General features: G+C 56.1%; 1 protein-coding gene across 4 annotated transcripts in view; it reads right to left on the bottom strand.

The window, feature by feature from the left end:
* Positions 1 to 1,616: 1,616 nt before the first annotated feature.
* VAC14 (VAC14 component of PIKFYVE complex) overlaps positions 1,617 to 16,439 on the bottom strand; it is a 79,458-nt gene continuing 64,635 nt past the window's right edge. For all 4 annotated transcript variants that reach the window (XM_042027345.1, XM_042027344.1, XM_042027343.1 and 1 more), the window contains 5 exons: positions 7,494 to 7,668; positions 6,637 to 6,755; positions 5,744 to 5,823; positions 4,011 to 4,161; positions 1,617 to 2,499 (listed from right to left, as the gene is read on the bottom strand). In XM_042027345.1, coding sequence (XP_041883279.1) covers positions 2,337 to 2,499; positions 4,011 to 4,161; positions 5,744 to 5,823; positions 6,637 to 6,755; positions 7,494 to 7,668 — 688 coding nt within the window. In that variant the 3' untranslated portion in view covers positions 1,617 to 2,336. The remainder of the gene's footprint in view (positions 2,500 to 4,010; positions 4,162 to 5,743; positions 5,824 to 6,636; positions 6,756 to 7,493; positions 7,669 to 16,439) is intronic.

Below are 16,439 nucleotides of genomic sequence, written 5' to 3'. Positions count from 1 at the left end.
GCGGGCGCTGCGCGGCACATGCGCCGCCCGCCGCGGGGCCGGGGGCTGCGGGCGGCGGGGGGGATGCTCGGTGTCAGCCCCAGGGATGCTTCGGGAGCGGCTGCGGGTAACCCGGAGGACGCGCAGGGATGACGGAGCGGGGGGCAGCCCCGGTGGTTCTCGGGGATGCTCCTGGGGGGGGGGGGGTCGGGGAGCAGCGCCGGCTGTCCCAGGACTACAGCGGAGGGAGACACGAGGGGTGCCTGGAAATGTGGGACTGGTGGGGCCAGCACAGGGATTTGCTCCGGAGGCGGCGGAGAAACCCCCAGGGATTATCTCGGGGTGCTGGGTGAGGAGCAGGAGAGCCCCAGGGAGTATGTGAGGACACTGCACTTGGAGATGCCATGGGATGGCCGAGGGCAGTCCCAGAGCTCTGGAGGTGCCGGGGGTGGATGCTGCGTCTCCCCAAAAGGTGTTTGACCCCCACTGCCTTCCTGACCCTCCAAGATGTGCTGGAGGCTGAAGTCCCTCCGCAGTACTTACACGACAGCTCTGAAATGTCTCAGTGCACTCGATTATCACGCAGCCATGGGAAAGGCATGGCCGGCCAGCAGACAAACCCTTCCCACAGCCATCCCGAGGCCCCATCCCCAGCCTCCCGGGATCTGGGGGTGCCAGGCTGAGCCCCAACAGACCTCCCTACCCCTCGCAGAGCAATGACACTCAGTTGGGGCAAGGGTTTCAGTGCGAGCCACCTATTCCCCCTCCTGCCAGAAAAGTAGTCCTGATCCCAAGCTGATGATGCCCACACTGCTCTGGACAGCGTTGGTCAAGAGCCACCCATAAGGAAACAATTATGGCTCAGCACTCCGGCAGCCGGCTGGAATTTCTCTCCATAAACTCAGTCCCTCAGTGTGGAAACAGGCTGCTCAGCAGCAACGAGCTCAGCAGGAGTGAGGCAGAGCCTGCCCTGGCCCACACTGGCAATGACCCGGGGGTCCAGCAACAGGTACCCCCCAGCACTCTGAGAAACTGGCGGGCTTGAGAAGACACTGCTCGCCTATCCTGGAGGGCTGGCTGTTAAAATTAACCCGCCGTGACTGGGTCTGGAAAGCCCGTTCCCGGGAATGACAGGAATGTCTTTATCCTGGCCAAAGCAGCGCCGGTATGGGGCTGTTTGGGGAACCCACTGCCAGAGACAGTCTTTGTTGTAAACAGGCCAGAAGCCATAAAAACTCCACGAATTCCTCCAATCCCCCTTTTCCTGGGATCAAGTGAGGGCCTGAAACATGCAGGGGATGCACTGGTGTTCCCCCAAACCACAGCAGCCTGGCACGTGTTGGGGTCCCTCCGTGCTACAGGACGGGATGAAGGCAGCACCAGGGGCTGCTCAGGGCCAGGAAAATGCCTGTCACTGTGCTGCGGTTTCGTGACTGTGGCCTGGAAGAATTTCAGTGGTGTTTTTTTTCCTGCTGGGAAGAAGAGCAGGCGGAGAAGCCCTGGCGAGCCAACGTGGCAGGGCTGGGCCAGCCTGGGGCACAGGGTCAAGCAAGATGCTCCATGCCATTCCCTGCCCTTGCTGGGTTTTTGGCTCCACTTGGGAACAAAACTATGATGGCAAGCCCAGCAACAAGGAATGGGCTGTTCTGCATTGCCTGTTTATTTTATCAGGGGGAGCTTAATGCAGGAACATGGAATGGAGTCTGGGGTTAGGTCCACTGCCCCCCGTGTCCCCCGGTGCCAGCTGGGAGTTGAAGCTGTGCCGTTGTCCCTGCCAAGAGCTGGGGACTCAGAGAGGATGTGTGAATGCAGGGAGGGGGCCGAGTGTCAGGCACAGGAGTGTCTCCCCGAGTGAGATGCCACTGGCCACCTCCAGCAGGGCCTCGGAACCAGAGGGTGGAAGTCAGGGTGGTGAGAGGTGGCTGGCAGCCCCGCGTGCTTGTTTTCCAGGGCAGAAGGCCAGGGGTTGCTCCCGTCTTCCCTTCCCCTCCTCCGGTGCTGCTGGCAGCAGGCTGGGTGCTCAGCTGACAGTCACGGGGAAGGCATTAGCAAAGCAAAGGGGAGTTTCCTCGCCCCATTGCAAGAGAAGATGAGGTGCTTTACCCTGGCCCTCTCCTCCTGCAACCCTTCCCCATGTCCCCACAACACCCACAGGAGAAGCTGGGCACAGCCTGAAGGTCTCCCGTCATCCATACGCACAGTGGGGGGCAAAACCAGCCCTGTGTTGAGCGCTTGATCATCTCCATTAAACCCACCAGATCCTCTGGTGGCCAGCAACCGGTGTGCCTGTTCCCTGGTCTGTGTCCCCTGGTCCCTGCCCCAGCAACTGTGCACACCCGCGGCGGCCACAGGGATGCTCAGAGGACCACCCGTCGGTCCAGCTGCTCTGCCTGCCCAGCTCGCTGGTGTCTTGCTTCCAGGTGCTTGTTTTGGACCTTCTCAAAGTGCTGCAGCAGCTCCGTGTAGTCGATGTTGGAGGCTGCTGTTCTCTTGAAGCTGGTGCTGGGCTTGGTGTTGTCCCTGCAGGGTGGGAAGAGAGAATGAGGGTGGGAAATGGATGTGGATGTTTGGTACTGTGAGCATCCAGCACTGGCAGCACCAAAAGCTTGTCCCGAAGAAGCTGAGCTCAGCAAATCCTAGTCATGCAAATCCTGGTGCCTCATAAAACACCCCTAAAGACATATTTTCTTCCTCCAAACATGTGAGATAGAGCCCAAGAAGTCCTGGGACAAGCAGGGGACAAGGGACATCTGCATCGTGGCTCCACATGAGAGGTTTAATCCCTCTGCCACATGCTCCCATCTATCCCAACCCATTCCAGTCAAAAGCAGTGAGGAAAGGATGCCAGGGCCGTGTGCCTCAGTTTCCACGTCTGTTTTTTTGAGCAAGCAAAAAACATCCAGTGGCAGCAGGAACAGTCCCCAGGGATGAGCACCCATGGCAGGAGCCTCCAAATGTGGGCTCCCTCAGGTTCCAGCCATGGATACTCATCCCTGTGCTGTGCCCATGCAAAGAAGGGGGAGACACCAGCCATAAGATGCCCACGGGAAGATGGCAGGCAGCTCTGGTGGCCCTGGTACGTCCCTGGGGAGGGGGCAGCTGTGGCTGGCCGGTTATGAAAGCCGGCTTCCGTGTTTGAAGGAATGTAGGTCAGAGTTAATCAGATGCTCAGGCCGTCTGACAGCTCGAAAAACCCCCACTGCCAGGGTTAGTGGGGAGAAAAAAGGAGGGGGAAGCACATGCAGCCCCCTCTCCGCCCCCCCAATTAAATATCAGTGCTGGGTTGTGGGTAGGAGCTCAGCGCCAGAGGCCATGAGGGATAAAAGCCATCCCAGGGAAGCAGTTAAAAGCCAAGGAGCGACAACAGCGGCGGGGGGTTAATTCAGAAACCTGCCCATCTTGGGAGCTCTTTTTTGTTCCCAGGGCTGCGCCAAGGCACAGCCAGCTTTATCATCAAACCCCCCCACTACTCATTAGCCAAGGGTTGGAAAGCAAATCCCACTGGCAGCACCCCTGGGCAGGGAGCACGAGGATCTCAGCTGGTCCCCAGGGAGATGCCGCCCTTGCACATCTCACAGATCCCCAAAGGCCAGCAGTGGAAATGGAGCAGCCATCCACAGGCATTAGCAGGGTGCCAGGCTCCTTTTGGGTGCCGTGAAGACTGTCCAGGCTGCAGGGGGGATGCTTTGGGAGCACCCCCCAGCTGCTGGAGTCTTTCTCCATAAACCTCCTTCCCAGCTCTGCTCGTTTCCATAGCGACCCCACAAGTGAAATTTTCCATCCTGGATGCCAAATGCCTGTGGATGAGGCACAGCCCTCCCAGGGTTACCAAATATAGACACAAAAAACCCCCCGAGCCAACACTCCCAGCCATGGGGACAAGGAGCAGCCACGGCCGCAACGGAGCTGGGGGGTGAGAGCCAGAGCATGGGGCTGACTGGGATTGGGGCTGAGCCTGGAATGGCAGGGATGCTCAGCTGTGGGGGAACAGCTGATCCAGCCCGATGCCGGTCCGTCCCCACAGCACTTACGCGGTCTGCATGAGCTCTGGGTTGGGCACGCACTGGAGGCGGTGGGAGAGGAGCTGGAAGGCACTGCTCTGGGGCAACAGCATCAGCAGGCCATAGAGAGCCTTGATCAGGTAGGGGTTGTTCTTCACATCCAGCAGCTGCAGGCGGAGATCTGGAAGCGGACAGAAGAGGATCGGAAGGCAGGGAAAATGCATTTCAACTCCAACTGCAGTAGCAGGTTCCTCCCACCCACTCTGATAGCCCTGGAGAGGCTCTAAGCCTCTGCCAGCCGACCCATGGGGCACTTGATGGCACCCTTCTCCCCTTTCATTAACCCATCCATCTTGGTGTCCCACACTGTCCAGAAGTCCCTCTCCTTGACACAGCCCCCTGGGGGGCAACTGGCTTCCCAGTCTGCTACTTCTGATACCACTCACCCCTGATACTGTCTGCCTGAGAACACACATGCAACATGGGATTGCTCCTCAGCTTCTGCAGATTCAGCAGTAATACCCACCCCGGAGCATCACATCCAGAGGGCTGGGTGACACCCTCCTGGGGACTCTCTGGAGCAGAAGGGATCCCCTCCGCTTGGTTCTGAGGATTACATGTGCTGGGCCTCAGTTCTGCTCAGTAGAGGCAAAACCACCCTCTGGCCCCATTCCTTGCTGTGCTCATGGTGGAAGAGTCTTCTGGAGCCCTAAATACAAATGAAGGAGTAGCCCAGGCGATGGGGCAAGGCCTGGGTCCCATCATCTCACCTCCTGGTTGTCACTTGCACCTCTGGTGTCTCCCAGTGAAGGGAGCCATCCCTAGGGATGCCACTTTGTGGGGGACACATCTGTCCCCTACCCCGAGATGTGCAAACTAAGGTGAGTGTGGTGGGGAACTCTCGAATAATTTTGGGGCATGCAAAACCACCACAGACACGTGGCTGCCTCACACATTGGGACAGTCATCCTGGGGATAAGGGACAGGGTCTACTGGAGGGAGCATGACTGGGGGTCTCTACTACCCAGCTGCTCTAACCCTCTTCCCTTAAATATTTCCCAATACTACCCTGGACCTATATAGGTGCCCCATAAAGTCCTTTCCAGGACATTTCCCAACAACCTCAGTGCACTGCTACACCTTCAATGAGAAGCCCAGGGGCAGCAAACTGACATAATGAGAAATCCCCCCACAGCCCCAGGTCACCCTGCCATGTCCCCTGCCACCATCCTGGCTCCCACTGTCACACCCCTGAGACCCTGGTCAGGCACTGCAATATTACCCAGTGGGGGACCCACACTGCTGCATGCTGGAGAAAACATAAGCTGTTTTTTTAGGGCTTAATTCTTCATTCCTAGAAAAATCCACTTTTTTCTTGCTAAGATCCCCAGTAGCACCCACGCTGCCACCCCGTGCATCCGAGGGTAGCACAGAGGGTTCCCCCCCATCTGACGCCCTCCTTGTGCGACCCTGGAGATGCTCAGTGTGATCCAGGCCCTCCCCCATCCCTTCCCCCATCCCTTTTGTTGGATGCCAGTGCTGCTCGCTCCCTTAACCTATATCTGGGGGGCAATGCTGCCCCCCACCGTGCTGCCAGTGTGCCCTTTTCCCGGCGGGCAGCTCCAGCACCGGGCAAACCTCCCGGCAAGAAGTCTCATAACTTCTGCTCTATTTATTCGTGCGGCGGCTGCCGCCTGCGATGGAGGCGCGGGGAGGGGGAGCACCGCACGCCGCCCCTTCCCCACCCGGGGTTTCCTCCTTACACGTGAATATGGGGCACTCGATGAGCTGCACCAGCTTGTCCACCTCGGTGAGGAAATCCACGGTGACCTCCAGATCCCCGCTGGATGTGGCTGTTAAGGATGTTACCTTGGAAAAATGTGGCTGGGTAGCAGCAGATGGCTCACGCAGGTGATGCCAGCGTGGACCGTAGCTTTGCCAAAGCCTCCCTGTATCCACAGGTCCTGTGGGATGCGAGCGGGCAGGGAAGAGGCAGGGCTTGCATACAGGCAGGGCTGAAAGGTCTGTAGGGTGGCCAAGGGATGACGGAGGGAGACAGGATGAGCAGGTAGGTACAGGGGAAGAGGCAGGCTGCCCAAAAAGCTGAGAGCAGGCAGCAGGAGTGTTCAAGGGAGGACACTTGCTTTTACCCTCCTGGCCCATGGGGACAGTGTGTCTCCCAGAAGGAATGCCGGTGTGCACTGGGAAGGGAACTTGAGCGTGTTACTGTGCTTCTTCGTTTGGAAAACTACTCAGGGAACCTTGGGGTTTGCTGGCACATGAAAATAATCACTCTGCTGAAGGCAGATGGTGAGCTCACCGGGGACTGTGCTGTGCTGGGCACTGCCTGCTCCTCACCAGGCTAGGAGGCCAAAGCCATCATCTTCCTGGGAGGAAGAGGATGTTGAGGAGCCTCCCCTCCTGGGCAGGGGAAGGTCAAGGCTCAGTCAGTGCATGCCTTCCTTTCTTCTCACCACAAAAAAAGGGATGACACCAGGGGAAGGGAGCTGGCACATGCCCAGCACAGGCTGCCCTGCCCCAGTAATGATGGGCTGCAGGCAGGAGGCTGGGCTGGCCTGCAGGATGACCTTGGTTGCCACAGAGGGACCAAGGGCCAGTTCAGTCCCCACCCTGACAGAAAATCCCCAAAGGATACAATTTCTGGATGAGGTCGTAGGCATGCTTGTAGTTCTGGGTAAGGAAGCAGAGGGACACGGTTGTCACAGGGTTGTGACACCAGGACCGGTAGAGGCAGCAGAAGAGGTTACGGCTTTCCTGGGGAAAGAGGGAACCATTGGGGTTTGGTCACCACTGGGAGCACAGACATGGCATGGAGAGCCCCAGGTACCCAGCATCAACCTGCCAGGCTGGCAAGTGCCACCGAGACACAAAGGGATGTTTCTGGACCCACCAAGTCCATCTGGCACTGCCAAGAGCCTCAGCCTCAGGAGATGGGAGACCAGGTGGGCTTTGGGGTGACAGCATGACAAGGTGGCCTTCAGGGCTGCTGTGTCCACCACAGGATGAGGGGCTGGAGGATGACCACCCAAAGGGATACCCCTGCATCACTGGTTTTCAGCAGAAGGAGGAGGAGGAGAAATCCTCCTCCTTCTCTCCCTCCTTGGATGTCACTGGTGCTGGTGGCAGCTGCTCAGCAAATCCTGTGGGCATGTTCCTGGGAGGGACATTTGAGGGACTGCAGGACTCTCCTCCTGCTGTCACCTGTCCCATGGCCCATGTGGGGACAGAGGGAGGAAGGAAGCAGCTGCTTGGGGGCTCAGTAAGCCCATTCCCATTCCAGGGAGAAAAGCAAGAGTTGGGCAGAGCTGGGCACATCCTCCAAGTCCATCCTCAGCTCCTGAAGAGTGGAAGAATAAAGAGGCTGCCCGAGCTCCAACCCTGGGACCTACCAGGCAGGGACTGAGCAGCAAGACACACTCCAGGTGGCTGCCAGGTCCCCACCACCCCCCCTATGTCCCCTCCAGCTGCTAAGCCAGCTCCTGCTGCTCGTACCGGGGTCTTCAGGTCCTTCAGTTGGTTTCTCAGCTGGAAGAGCTCAGAGGACGTCAGCAGGATGGTATTGAGGGTGTGGACCATGGTAGAGGCGAACTTGAGGTCCTCCTCCCTAAGCAGTATGTCTGCCATGGAGTGAAAGATGTTCTCTGCATTCAGAAGTAGACAAAGCTGCCTGTGTATCAGAGAGGAGAGAAACCGGGGGGGAAGGATGGTTAATGAGAACAACCAAAACTCTGATGTGAGCCCACTCCTCCAGAGAGGACCAGGGAGGAGATCTGGGTGCATTAGAAGTTGGGTGAGTGTGATGGTGCCAGAAGGGAGATGCTGCGGGGCAATACCAGGCTCTGCATTTGGAGCATGCAGCTATTCACACCAGGACAAGAACAAAAAACCATAGCTAGGCTGAGACATGTCCCTGGTCATGTTGCTTTGGGGCCTTGCTGACACCCACCACTATGGCTCGTGCCACCTCAAACCTTCCTGTGCCCTCTCTCACGAAGTTTCAGTGTCACTTTCCACCCCGACCAGTGTAGGGAGCATGCAGTAACATCATTGCAGATGGCATGTGATGGCCCAGTCAGACCAATATCCCACTGAGACCGGGGAACATCCCAGTGAGCGTGGCCAGTGGCGCAAAACAATTCCTCCTGGCATTCAGCAAAGCCCTGGAGCCAGAGGCTGCTCTTTGAACTCCTCCAGGCTCCAGCTGCCAGGAGATCGGGTGCTGAGTGGCTCCAGAGCTCCAGCTGGTGAAGCTGGAAGATGTCTCTGCTCCACTGGATATCCTGCCAGCAGCACTCTCCCCAAAACACAGTGTAACCAGCACTGCAGCCCACGCTGATCTGCCTGGCTGGGTCACAGCAGGAATGTCCTGCTTAACAAACCTTGAGGCATTCCCAAGATTTTCAACATTTTTTTAGACCAGAAACAAAAAAACACATTTTTTTTTCTCCCACATTTGTTTGGATTTTGGGATTTCCTGTTTTTCTCCAGGCTGTTGCCTTCCTGGGCAGTTTGTATGAGGACACCTGAAATACCACCCAGTGCCAGCTCAGATCCCCAGTGTGGGGACTGGAGAGACACAGGGAAGTCTGCCTGGCTCCCCGGCATCCCAACTTCTCCTGAAACTGGGATGCTCCCTGGCTCACCACATTTCCCCATGGGCTGATGGGGAACCTTGGCACCAAGGCATCCCCCAGAGCAACTCTGCTTTCCCCCAGCTCCTACCAAGCACAGTTCCCCACCAGATACTCTTAGCTGGACATCAAATTTCCCCCTGGAGGCATCTCTGAGAGGATTAAGAGGCAAAACAATAAGCAACTGTTTGGGCTGCTGGGTGGGAGGCATTCACTAGCTGCCTGGTTTGGCCGGGAGGTGAGAGGTACACCTAAACCTCCCCTGCCTGAAAGTCATGTTTTCACTTCCTGGGGTGAGGAGGAGGAAGGATGTGAGTTTCCAGCCCCTGTTCCTGTGAGGATGGACCAGAGGAAGACTATTTGGCTCTAGTTAGACACCAAAAACCATACCCTAAAGCCTGGTGGTTTAGGGACGCAGGAGGAGAATGAAGATACAGATCTTCTCTCCTTAACACATGGAGGAAGAAACCCCCATCTTCCTCCCACCTCTTCGTCCTGCCAAATAATCCCTTCCCTCCTCACCCAGCCCCGGCTGCTCTCCATCGACAGCTCCCGCATCCCGCGTGGCTGCCGCCGGACAATGAGATGCTCTGTGCGGGATTTTACGTAACCCAACCCAGCGATCGCCCTGGACCCCGCTAAAATGGAACGGGCTGTGATAAATAAGCTCATTTATCCCAATTATTCTTACGTAACCAGCTGCATTCATGGGGATGAAAACGCTTCCCTGATTTCTCGCTGCTTGGACGCGGGCTGGCTGGAGGAGGGAGAGCGGTGGGAAAGTGAGGCATGGAGGGAGGAAAGGGGAAGGCAGAGGCTTTTAGTCCAGCCTGATGGAGCCAAAAGCAAATCAATAGCTCAGAGTTGCAGGCAGGATCCAGTCACTGCCAGCTGCAGCAGAGCAAGCCCAGCCTGGGCAGGACCAAGCCCAGCCCAGGAGTAAGCTGGCTCCATGCTACCCTTCTCCAGCTGGGGGGATAAGTGGATGCCCCATCCTTGCCAAGCTTCCTCCAGCAGCCGTGCTGGGCACTTGGACCACGAAGTAGGACGGTTTACTGTGCCCAAAGAAGGGATGAGTCCTCCAGGGACAAACACTGGGACAGTTTTAGCGTCAAGAGTGAAGTGGTTGGTGCACCAGGACTGGCTGCACTGCTCGTGGCTGGTGGGGAGCCAGTGTTTTATACCTTCCAGGCAGGAAGACTATGGCAAGAGCTTAAACAAGAAAAACTGCCAGGGAGTACTGAGGGCAATTCAGTGATCTCCAAAGCTCTCCCATCACAAAAAGGATGCCAGTCAGGTTCCCCCTTCACCGTTCCTCTGTGGAAAAGGAAGGTTCTTGCTTTCCATAAATAGGAGCTCTGCCATTTGTCTGGTGATCGCTGTGCTCACAGTGAGCAGGGGGCTGAATGCGAGCTGCTTTCTAATTTCAGGCCTGGTTTTGATTAGTGGGGAAGGGTTGGGATTGTCCCCCCTCCTTTCAGTGGCATTGGGGAACTGGAAACTGTCAGGGTGTTAGAGGAGTAGTTGTGTGGAGACGGTTTCCCTGCTTCAAAGCTGTGTCACCCCATGGGGATGCTGTCCTGCTTGGGCACCATCCCCTCCAGCTGCCCCCAGGTTCTCTGGGAGCCACCAGCAGAATGAGTTTGCCAGTGCACAGCATCCTCCTATGGCACTGGCAGAGACCTCAAACTCCCCTCCACGAAGCCCCTTGGTCGGCATATCCCAAAAGCAGACCCCAAAGGAGGGGACAACTGGCTGGTCCTGCAGCTGCTGGCCTCCATGACAGCAGCCCAGCAGCTGAGCCCAACTGCCAGCACCAGGTGGCTGCTCGTGGCGTGGGAGGGTCCCCAGGAGCCCATCCCCTGGGAGGCTTTGATGGCATGAGGGGAACGCCAGGCTGACTGGGAGGAGGCAGGGAAAGGGGCTGAACAGAGGACAGGTGGCTTCAACTGAGATGCTGGTGGAGTGGCTGTGGAAGGGAACAGGGAAGAGGGGACAGAGAGTGGAAGCCACACCCCTTATACATACACACCATAAATATATCCCAGATATATACATCCCATAAATATGTGTGTATATATATATATATATATACATGCAGACTTTAAATATATATATCTCCCCAAATATACATGATGTGATGACGGAAGGAACCAGCTAATCCCCCTGAAGCATCATTCCAGCAAGATGCCTCTCCCTGGAGCTCTCCCTGCATCCCTGTGGGTGACGTGCATCCTGTTGCTCATGGGGACTCAGAGAGTCCCCCAAGGACCTCCTGGCATAGAATAAGAGGGGAAGAAGTGTCCCCAGGGAGGCAGCAGCCACAGAGCATCGTGGCACACACTGGTAACGTTAGGCAGCCGGCAGCGCAGGCACATGGCGATAATGAAATGTGGTATTCAGGCCATTAAAATTTAACTCCTTAAATTAAAAGGGTTATTCAAGCCTTTCCGATGGAGCCAAGGAATGTGGCTGCAGGCAGATGGGAGGCAGCATCCGCCTGTAGTGTGATGATGGGGGACACCTTGAGCCACCGTGGGGCTCCCAAGGGACCCAGCAGGTCACCTCCAGCCCCTGCTGCAGTCACAGGACCCTGCCCACCCCCTTGCCTGACCCCTTGACAACATGAGGCTGGCCAAGGGAAGAGCCACAGAGGGCACCACAAGCTTTGCATGGCCATGTTACCCTGGGGTCCCCCTGTGCCTCTGATGCAGCAGTCACCAAGTTGCCAGCACAGCAACGTCAATCGCAATGAATTCCCGTCACACAAATGGTTGGTAGAGGGGGATGAGGCACGGGAACAAGCAGAACAGGGATCATACAGGGGCAGGAAGCTGCTGCAGGGCAATCTGCTGGAGCCCAGAGGATGTTGGCAAGATGGGGTGGCTTTAGAGCCACATCTCCAATTAAGGACAAGCCCCGGCGTTCCTCCCAGCCCTCTTGCTTTGACAACTCGATGCCTGGAAACTGGCTAATCTAAACATCATCATTTCAGGCAGCTGTCAGAGCTCCCATCCTGCCCGCTCGTCCCTTTAACCACTTCAGCCCCGTCCCCTGCCCCGAGCCACCGTGGAGGAACAGGGTGGCGGAGGGTCAGGCCAGACCAATGCTTGCTCAAAGAGGGTGAACATTTGTGTTTCCCTTAACTTAAAAAAAAGTAAGATGAGATCCAGTCTCACTGCAGAACCACCTCCTCCTCTGAGATCTGTGGGGTGCCTGAGGGGAAACACTGGTCCCGTCCTGTTGCTCGGCCATGCTGAGCACCGTCCTGCTGTGTTCAATTAAGCAGGTGCTTCTTCATTAAGCACTAGTGATTTGCTTTATTAGCTCTGGGCTAATAGACACGGGGCCCCAGCAGGGAGAGGATCATGTCTCGTCCCACTTCCAGCAACTGGGACAGAGCCTGAGCTGTGGAAGGAGCTGGCTGAGGCCTGGGAGTGATGCTCTGAGGGGTTCTGCTCCACTTTTCTGCTCATGGGTCTCAGAACAACTTCCACAGCTGTGAGGAGGGCAGAGCCCTTCCATGCTTCCTCCCAACCCTCCTCTTCCTCTGCTCCCTTCCTCTCTCCTCCCAAAGGCTTTCCCCACCCTTCCTCCACACCCCAGGCTCCCCAGCAGATGCCCCAGCTTAACCCACCTAACCAGGGAATCCACAGCCTCCATGATGCCCACTGCCCATCCCCATCCCCCTGAAATTCTCTTGCCAGGAAAAGCAGCATCCTCAGCCTGGCCCAGCAGCTGGGATCCTTTAGGAATTTGCAGAGGAAGCATAGATAAAATTAGGTTGGGAAGGGGAGAAGAGAGCAAGTGGGGAAAGCAGGAGGATGTCATTGTACCATCCTTTCCCTCCACATCAGCAAAGAAAATCCCAGTCCTCCATTTTAATCCCCCCCTTTCCTGAATCCAGGCTCCAGAGCTGCTCCTCTGGGCAAGGGAAACCATGGCAACCCCAGCAGCTCCTGCTTTACAAAATTCATAGCGTTTTATGTAAGGGATTTTGAATGGTTTGGGAAGTTCAGGAGTAGGGGAGGTCCTTCTGCAAGAGGCAGGTCTGGGGAGGAGAAGGACCCTCATCAGCTTTGGTTTCTTGGAATGGTTACCAAGCTCCCCAGGGAAACTTGGTGAAAGCTGCAGCCCGGAGATGTGCATATCCTGGGAGGCAATGTGTGGATCTGGGAAGGAGATGTGTGGATTCTGGGAGGAGATGTGTAGATCTCAGAAAGCCGGAGGAGACAAGCCCTGCGCTGCCTTCGCTTGAAAAGGGAAAGGTGCAGAGTGTTTCACTGCAAACAAGAAAACCCTCCCACGAAGCGTCTGCTTGGCAGCAGCCGTCAGTGTGACAACTGCCGAAGGAGCCGCGCTGCCAGCTCAGTGCTGGGCTGCGGCCGCCTCAGTGTCAGGCACTCCCCAGGGATCCCTGGGGATCCCCAGAGCAACCAAGACGGATGTCTGAGAGGAACACAGCACAAATGTACATTAGTATTTCAGGCCAGCTTCAACTGGTGAAACAGCATCTTGATCCTGCAGAGCCTCAGCCCGTGGCTTCTGCTCTTCCTGATGCTCCCCTTGGACATCAGGCCATCAGGAGGTCCCTGTCCTGGCTGGCAGGATGGTGTCCCTGCTGCCTACTAAAGCTGATAGTCCAGCCTGAAGCTGGGGACATCCACCTTCACTTGTGATGAACCCAGCCTTGTTCCCACCTTGGACATGCCTGGAGAACAGTGCCCTTCAACGAGATCACCTTCAGTTCTCCAAGCAGATATCCAACACCTCCGGACATTTTTATGATCAGTGAGATACCTGCAGGTCCATACCAAACAGGAGAGGGAAACAGGGCTGTAGCAAGGGGAAGGAAGAGTAATATCCTTTGGGATAGGCCAGAAGCTAAAGGACAACTAAATTTGGAAACTTGATGGTCCACTCAGCCCAAGGTATGGCCCAACTTTTAGGCATAACACAGACGAATGTGGCAGCTCCCCCAAGGTGAAGCCCACTAGACAGACAACCAGCACCAGCCTCCAGCTGCTCAAGCTGGTGTGTCCCAGGAGTTTCCTTGAGGAAACTTTATTGTGACTTCTGGATAAAGCTATCCTGCCCATAGAATTCGGGAATGGTTTGGCTTGGAAGGGACCTTAAAGACTATCTCGTTCCAACCCTCTGCCATGGGCAGGGACACCTTTCACTACACCAGGCTGCTCCAAGCCCCATCCAATCTGGCCATGAGCACCGGCACTGATGAGTCATTGGCGACCTGCAAAGCTTACAAAATCCTGTAGGAACATCTGAGCATCTACAGGAGGCTCACTTGAAAAACAGGCAAACCTGCCCTTCCAAACCCTCTAGGACAGCAAAAAATTACCTCCCTGAAGCACTTCTTTCCCATCTTTTAAACTTGCCAGTGACTCGATGGCGAGATGGGTGGCAAATTGTCTTGCCCTGGGCTCTTGGGGCTTCAAGCCCCAGGCAGGAGGCACCAGCAGCAGCATTAGAGCACATGCCTGGCTCCAGCCACCACCGAAGCTGAGAGGAACAACTCATTCAGTGCTCGCAGTTCAAGTGAGCCCTACAGAGCCTGCTCCCAGAGGGGCACTTACACTGGGCACTGATGTTTTCAGGCAAGCTCTGTTAGGAAGGGGAGGAAGGGTAGGGGCTGGCTTGGGAGTGGGGGAGAAGTGTAGAGCAGCAGCAGATCCTTTCTTCGAGACGTCCGCTTCCCTTTCAGGCTGACAGCTGTGGCCTAATTTTCAAGAAAACTGACAAGCGCCTTATTTCTCCCCCTATAATTTCTTATCACTGCAAATAAAATAGGTTAAAGGAGCGGGTGCAGAGCTGTGGCAACAGGAGCTGGGAGAGGCTGATCCTGTTCAGGGCACGCACAGCTTGTACAGAGATGGGAGCTGCTGTCCCTGCGCCCACCCTTCCCCATCACTTTGCTTTAAGATGAAGAAATAAAGTGCTTTTGTTTCTAAAAGCATGGCCAAGGAGCAGGTTGTTGTCCTACAGGTGCATGAGCCTTTGGACCTCCCTGCAGCGAAGGCAGATTTGGGGGAAAATGGTCCTGCTGGCCATCTCTAGACCTCTGAAAGCAGAGGGATAGAATATGGCAGTAATACACGTGAAGCTTTCCAGAAGGAAGGAAAGAGAAGAGACTGGGAAGAGGTGGCAGCATCTTATGGCTCAAGGATAAGCGTATCCTGGGGTGGGAGGTGAAGCTGTCTTGTCTCTTCTGCCAATAACTCGAGCACATGATGGAGCTCAGGGAAGGAGGTGCCTGTAACTCAGTGAGCCCTGCTGCACTTCCTACTCAAGTGTCAGCTGAAAAAATACCCCATTTATTGCCATGGTTTAGACACCCCAGATGTTATTTCAGCTTTAGTGCCAGGCTTGCCTCCATGCCCCCTGCCTCTCAGCATTCCAGTTGGATCACAATGCCTGCCCTGCCTTCCAAGCCAGGATCCCTGGAGGGATCCCAAGGAGGGATGCAGCCTGAGGAGCCTTGCTCCCTCAAACCCTCCAAGGCCCACAGATGCATGAGAGGAGAGCAGATGGATGGTCCCTGCCCTGCCAGGACCATAAGAGAGCACCCAGTGCTATGAGGGGACCAGCTCCAGGTGCAGCTGAACATGAAGAGCAGCTCATGCACAAAGGGAAGGAGCACTGAGTGGCAGGAACTCCAATCAGGGTGGCTTTTGCACAACTCTGTGTTCTCAGTGAGGAATTAAAAGTGTCCCATCCAGAGATATCTGAGGACATCCCATCCTGGGAGCAGAGTGCCCAGCTGGACTCACTGGCTGAGGTGAGCTCTTCTCAGTTTTTAACTGAGTGTGCCCTGTACCTGGGGGATAACCCTGAGCAAGATCCCCTGGAGACAGGTGGTGGGAAAAACACTGTTACTCAGCCTGATTTCCTGTCTTGGCTCTTCCCTCCACAAAGATGAATAAACCGAGTTGTCACAGCTGCAGAGCCAGAGAAGGAAACACCATCAGAATACCCGAGCCCCAACCAACAGGATCAGACAGGTTAAGCTGCTTCCCCCATGATGAGGGTCCTCACCCCATCAGCCAGGCAAAGAAAATTTGGGAGACACTTTGGAAGCTGCTTGTGCTGAATCCCTGCTCTGCAGAACACGACAGTCAGCAAGCAGGGGAGCTGTGGGCTCCTCTCCCCACAGCCCAGTTCGTCTTCTCCCAGCTCCCTCCTTCCACAGCCTGCTTTTCCACAGCATTCCTGCTGTGATCCTAAGGAAAGTGCTGGGAGGAAGCAGATATCCCTACCTGGGGACCTGCCCTTTGAAGGAACTTGGCCATTTTGTGAGGATTTTCCTCTCCTACGCACATTTCCCCTTCCTCCCCTCCACCCTCTCACTGACCCAAATTAATCCCAGCCCACGCCGGCACTGCCGCTCACATGTGGTTCCCATTTTTCTACAGGAAAACCCATCAAATCCTTCCAAGCAGCTCCAAGTATGGCTGGTCCTGGAGCAGCTCTGGTGGGTTATGACAGCAAACTCATTTCCAGGGCCTGGTGCACCCCAGCTCATCCAGCCCCTCCAGCTCAGTGGAGGAACCTCCTGTCCCTCCCTGGGGGTCCAGTCCCAGGAAGGAGCTGGCCAGGGCTGGCCCAGCTCCTGCTCTCCCAGCAGGGATAATCCTTAGACAGGGCAACCAGGCTCCTCCCTTGTGAAGGTCACACTGTTGGTGACTGCTGGTGCATTGTGACTCTAGAGTCAACCTCTCCTCTAGGGGAAGCTGGGTTTTCCCCCTCTGGCTCCTGCTTCAAGGGGCTGGGGTATCAGAGAGCCCAGAAT

This window comes from Corvus kubaryi, unplaced genomic scaffold, assembly GCF_017639235.1.
Source record: "Corvus kubaryi isolate FWS band 111438036 unplaced genomic scaffold, C.kubaryi_AGA036_p1.0 37300, whole genome shotgun sequence".
Taxonomy (NCBI): Eukaryota; Metazoa; Chordata; class Aves; order Passeriformes; family Corvidae; genus Corvus; species Corvus kubaryi.
The sequence above is the reverse complement of the archived record's forward strand: the minus strand, read 5'-3'. Positions and strand labels throughout refer to the sequence as shown.